We start from the raw sequence: 5,926 nt of genomic DNA on the forward strand, positions 1-5,926 counted from the left end.
CACTCAGCTCCACGTCCTCCTGTACCACATCACTCCATCTCTTCTCTAGCCCGTGCCGCACCCGTTTAGCCCCCTCGATCCGGCCAAACAAAAGCTGTTTAGGCATGCGGTGGCTGGGCATGCGGGCTACTTAACCCAGCCAACGCAGCCTTGCCTGCCGGAGGAGCTCACCGATGGGACTTTACCCAGATCTTTCAAGGATTTGTGAGCTCCTCACACAATCCAGCCTGGTTAAACCCAGGATGGATCGTAGGCAGGCCAGCCTAAATGTTTCCTACCGGCGAAGATGCTCCATTAGGGGGGTCCACGTTTCGCAAGCGTAGAGAAGGAAGGGAATGACCGTGGCCGAGAAGACCTGAAGCTTCGTGCGCAGCGACAGACCAGGTAGCTTCCACACAGTGTTACGCAACCGATGAAAAGATATTGCCGCTCGACTGATTCGGAGTGAGATCTCTGCTGATAAACTGGAGCCGGTCATAAGCACACTGCCCAGGTATGGGAAACTCTCCACTCTCTCCACAACTGCCCCATCACCGATTGGGAGTTGTGGGGGGTGGAGTGTCCGATGGTACAAAATACCCAGGCAGGTGGTTAGTTTTGGTGGGGCTGATGGTAAGGCCCCACCTCGTAGTGGCACGCTCCAGTCTCAGCAGCAGCATCTCCAACTCCTCTTCTGAATGAGCAGCTATTACCAAATCATCGGCATACATAACGTGGTTGACCAATAGGGAGCCATCCCTTGATCGCACCCGGGCGTCGATCAGCCTCCCATTATATCTGTACCAAATGAAAATTCCCCCGGTACAGCTATTGAAGGCTTCACGAACTACGCAGTCAAAATAGATGTTAAATAATGTGGGAGCCAGAGGAGATCCCTGCCGCACCCCAAGGTGTACAGGGAAAGGCTCCGACTCCCGGCCACGTAGTTTTACCTGGGCCCGCTCACCATCATGAAAGTCCTTAATGATCGTGAGCAGAGGGTCAGGGACTCCGAAAGCACGAAGAACAACCCAGAGCCCAGGCCTACTGATGGTATCATAGGCCTTGACCAGGTCAATAAAGCAGAGATGTAGGTCTTGTTGGAATTCCCTACACCGCTGCTGTAGCAGACGGACAGAAAATATGGCATTTGTGCAGGAACGCCCCTTCCTGAAACCGCATTGGGGCTCCGCAAGCCTCTCCTCAGCGTGCCTAGCAAGGCGATGTTGAATAATCCTTGCCAGGACACACACACACACAGAGACAAAGATAAAAAGATCCCCCATATAGCTTTAACAGACTGTAGGGGCAAGTGCTGTTAGCGAGCACCTATGAAGGCCGGAACGGTACACGAGGGGGTGGGTGGCCAGCACCACGCCCGACCGCCTTTGTCTCCCCAGTGGCGATGTTCACACACCGCACCAGGAACTCATTTAAGGCTGAGTCGACCTAGGGGAGGCCCAGGACCGGTTCAGATAATCGTCACTGGTGTTGGCCGTAGAGCGGGAATCGAACCCGGGTCGCCAAGTTCATAGCGCAGCGCGCTAACCGCCACACTACCGCTCCCCTTACACAGAGACACACACAGAGACACACACAGAGACACACACAGAGACACACACAGAGACACACACAGAGACACACACAGACACACACACAGACACACACAGACACACACACAGACACACACACAGACACACACACAGACACACACACAGACACACACACAGACACACACACAGACACACACACAGACACACACACAGACCACACACACAGACACACACACAGACACACACACAGACACACACACAGACACACACACAGACACACACAGACACACACAGACACACACACAACACACAGACAACACATACAGACACGCTCGATCTCTCCCCCCCCCACGCCAGAGAGTAGGAGCGAGGCTGTCTGTGTGTGTGTGTGTTTGTGTCTGTGTTTGTGTGTCTGTGTGTGTGTTTGTGTCTCCCGCAGGTACGAGGTGGACGACATTGACGAAGAAGGGAAAGAGTAAGTCTGTGTGTGTGTGTATGTGTGTCTATTTGTGTGTCTGTGTCTGTGTGTGTGTTTCTGTGTGTGTGTCTGTGTGTGTGTGTGTGTGTCTGTGTGTGTGTGTCTATTTGTGTGTGTATGTGTCTCTGTGTGTGTGTCTGTGTGTGTGTCTGTGTGTCTGCCTCAGTGGCCCGCGATCACAAATCACTATTTAACTCCATCAAAAAAGTAACCTGCAGCGCCACACCTATTACCATCATTAGAGGAAAAAACGGTGATCCAATCTCCGACCCCCAGGAACAGGTTTGCAGATTTGCTGAGCATTTCTGTGAGGTCCTGGGGGAGGGAAAATCTCTCAGCCAGGAAAACATCATGGCACAAAGTGGGGATAACCCTGCTGAGGCTGCGGTGCCTCAAATATTGGAAGAGGTCACCCCCTGTGAGTGGCTGGCTGAGGTACCAGCTGTTGAGGAAGTACTGAGGGCGATCCGGAGTCTGAGACCAGGGAAGGCACCGGGCAGAGATGATCTCCCAGGCGAAATGCTGAGGGAGGGTGGCGTTTGTGCACAGACTGCCCTATTTGACATCATAACAACAGTCTGGACCACTGGACGGGTTCCGCAGGACTGGAAGGATGCCCTGGTGGTCCCCCTCTTTAAGAAGGGGGACCGCACAGACTGTAACAACTACAGGGGCATCTCACTCCTCAGTGTGCCGGGTAAGGTCCTGGCAAGGATTATTCAACATCGCCTTGCTAGGCATGCTGAGGAGAGGCTTGCGGAGCCCCAATGTGGTTTCAGGAAAGGGCGGTCCTGCACAGATGCCATATTTTCTGTCCGTCTGCTACAGCAGAGGTGTAGGGAATTCCAAAAAGACCTACATCTCTGCTTTATTGACCTGGTCAAGGCCTATGATACCATCAGTAGGACTGGGCTCTGGGTTGTTCTTCGTGCTTTCGGAGTCCCCTGACCCTCTGCTCACGATCATTAAGGACCTTCATGATGGTGAGCGGGCCCGGGTAAAACTACGTGGCCGGGAGTCGGAGCCTTTCCCTGTACACCTTGGGGTGCGACAGGGATGTCCTCTGGCTCCCACATTATTTAACATCTATTTCGACTGCGTAGTTCGTGAAGCCTTCAATAGCTGTACCGGGGGAATTACCATTTGGTACAGATATAATGGGAGGCTGATCGACGCCCGGGTGCGATCAAGGGATGGCTCCCTATTGGTCAACCACGTTATGTATGCCGATGATTTGGTAATAGCTGCTCATTCAGAAGAGGAGTTGGAGACGCTGCTGCTGAGACTGGAGTGTGCCACTAAGAGGTGGGGCCTTGCCATCAGCCCCACCAAAACTAAGCACCTGCCTGGGTATTTTGTACCATCGGGCACTCCGCCCCCACAACTCCCAATCGGTGATGGGGCAGTTGTGGAGAGAGTAGAGAGTTTCCCATACCTGGGCAGTGTGCTCATGACCAGCTCCAGTTTATCAGCAGAGGTCTCACTCCGAATCAGTCGAGCGGCAATATCTTTTCATCGGTTGCGTAACGCTGTGTGGAAGCTACCTGGTCTGTCGCTCCGCACGAAGCTTCAGGTCTTCTCGGCCACGGTCATTCCCTCCTTCTCTACGCTTGCGAAACGTGGACCCCCCTAGTGGAGCATCTTCGCCGGTTGGAAACATTTAGGCTGGCCTGCCTACGATCCATCCTGGGTTTAACCAGGCTGGATTGTGTGAGGAGCTCACAAGTCCTTGAAAGATCTGGGCAAAGTCCCATCAGTGAGCTCCTCCGGCAGGCAAGGCTGCGTTGGCTGGGTCATGTAGCCCGCATGCCCAGCCACCGCATGCCTAAACAGCTTTTGTTCGGCCGGATCGAGGGGGCTAAACGGGCGCGGCACGGGCTAGAGAAGAGATGGAGTGATGTGGTACAGGAGGACGTGGAGCTGAGTGGACTTGCCGATGACTGGTACCAGCGGTGTCAAGATCGGCCTCAGTGGAGGAGGCTCGTGAAGGACGCTACTGGGCAGTTGGAGGCAGTCGCCCTCCAACAACAACGGAGGGCGGAGGAGCGACGCTCACAACAACGAGCGGAGCGCCGGGTGGCTAAAGCACAGCAAGTTGGCACAGTAGGGGGCACAGGTGGTGCATCAGCCAGTCATCTCGGTCATCTCGGTCAGTCGACCCGTGGCACCTGGGTCTGCCCCGTGACCTCCTGCCAGCGGGCGTTCGACACTTCACGTGGCCTCAAGGTGCACATGGCCTGGCACAAGCGTCGTGGTGACGTCACCGCCACTTAGTGGCGAATGGCGGTTGTTGTTGTTGTCTGTGTGTGTGTGTGTCTATTTGTGTGTGTATGTGTCTCTGTGTGTGTGTCTGTGTCTGTGTGTGTGTCTATTTGTGTGTGTATGTGTGTGTGTTTGTGTGTGTGACTGTGTGTGACTGTGTGTGTGTGTCAATATGTGTCTGTGTCCTGTATGTGAAGACAGCACAGCCTGTTTCAGCCATGTCCCCTTTCACCGTGTCTCCCCGTGTCTCCCCGTGTCTCCCCCGTGTCTCCCCGTGTCTCCCCGTGTCTCCCCCGTGTTTCCCCATGTCTCCCCCGTGTCTCCCCGTGTCTCTCCGTGCCCCCGCCCCCCCGTGTCTCCCCCGTGTCTCCCCCGTGTCCCCCCCCGTGTCTCCCCGTGTCTCCCCCGTGTCTCCCCCGTGTCTCCCCGTGTCTCCCCGTGTCTCCCCGTGTCTCCCCGTGTCTCCCCGTGTCCCCCCGTGTCTCCCCGTGTCTCCCCCGTGTCTCCCCCGTGTCGCCCCGTGTCTCCCCCGTGTCTCCCCCGTGTCTCCCCCGTGTCTCCCCGTGTCTCCCCGTGTCTCCCCCGTGTCTCCCCGTGTCTTCGCGTGCAGACGACACAGTTTGTCTCGCCGCCGAGTGATCCCGCTGCCTCAGTGGAAGGCCAATCCGGAGACGGACCCCGAGTCGCTGTTCCAGAAAGACCAGTTGGTGCTGGCGCTGTACCCACAGACCACCTGCTTCTATCGCGCGCTCATCCACGCTCCACCGCACAGGGTACTCACTCAGTCACTCACTCACACAGCCACTCACTCAGTCACTCACACAGTCACTCACTCACGCAGCCACTCACTCACACAGCCACTCACTCACACAACCACTCACTCACTCAGCCACTCACTCAGCCACTCACTCACACAGCTACTCACTCACACAGCCACTCACTCACACAGCCACTCACTCACTCAGCTACTCACTCACACAGTCACTCACTCACACACTAACTCACACAGCCACTCACACACTCACTCACTCACACAGCCACTCACTCACTCACACAGCCACTCACTCACTCACACAGCCACACACTCACTCACTCACACACTCACTCACACACTCACTCACGCGGGGTGACCTGTGTGTGTGAGTAGCCGCAGGAGGACTACTCGGTGCTGTTTGAGGACACTTCCTACGCCGATGGCTACTCACCACCCCTCACCGTCGCACAGAGATACGTGGTGGCCTGCCGGGAGACCAAGAAGAAGTAGCTACTCACCACCACCTCCTCCTCACCACCCCCTCACCACCCCCCTACTCACCACCTCCTCCTCACCACCCCCTCCTCACCACCCCCTACTCACCACCTCCTCCTCACCACCCCCTCACCACCCCCTACTCACCACCTCCTCCTCACCACCCCCTCCTCACCACCCCCTCCTCACCACCCCCCTCCTCACCACCCCCCTCCTCACCACCCCCTCCTCACCACCACTTTCTCACCACCTCCTCACCACCTCCTCACCACCTCCTCACCTCACCACCGCATCCTCACCGACTCCTCACTGGCCCCTCACCACCTCACTGACTCACCGACTACTCACCGACTGACCTGCTCACCGACATACCTACACACCTACTCACCAACTACTCACCGCCTA

The 5,926-nt window shown here is 56.3% G+C and overlaps 1 protein-coding gene across 4 annotated transcripts in view; it reads left to right on the top strand.

Moving 5' to 3' along the window:
• The window catches only part of LOC144739262 (SAGA-associated factor 29-like), an 11,681-nt gene extending 5,955 nt beyond the window's left edge, over positions 1-5,726 (top strand). For 2 of the 4 annotated variants that reach the window (XM_078622230.1, XM_078622228.1), the window contains exons 8-10: positions 1,972-2,007; positions 4,883-5,045; positions 5,420-5,726. In XM_078622230.1, coding sequence (XP_078478356.1) covers positions 1,972-2,007; positions 4,883-5,045; positions 5,420-5,536 — 316 coding nt within the window. In that variant the 3' untranslated portion in view covers positions 5,537-5,726. The remainder of the gene's footprint in view (positions 1-1,971; positions 2,008-4,882; positions 5,046-5,419) is intronic. The other 2 variants (XM_078622229.1, XM_078622231.1) reach the window with 2 other exon arrangements.
• The last annotated feature ends 200 nt before the right edge of the window (positions 5,727-5,926 follow it).

This window comes from Lampetra planeri, unplaced genomic scaffold (genome assembly GCF_965212315.1).
Source record: "Lampetra planeri unplaced genomic scaffold, kcLamPlan1.2.h2 scaffold_139, whole genome shotgun sequence".
NCBI lineage: Eukaryota > Metazoa > Chordata > Hyperoartia > Petromyzontiformes > Petromyzontidae > Lampetra > Lampetra planeri.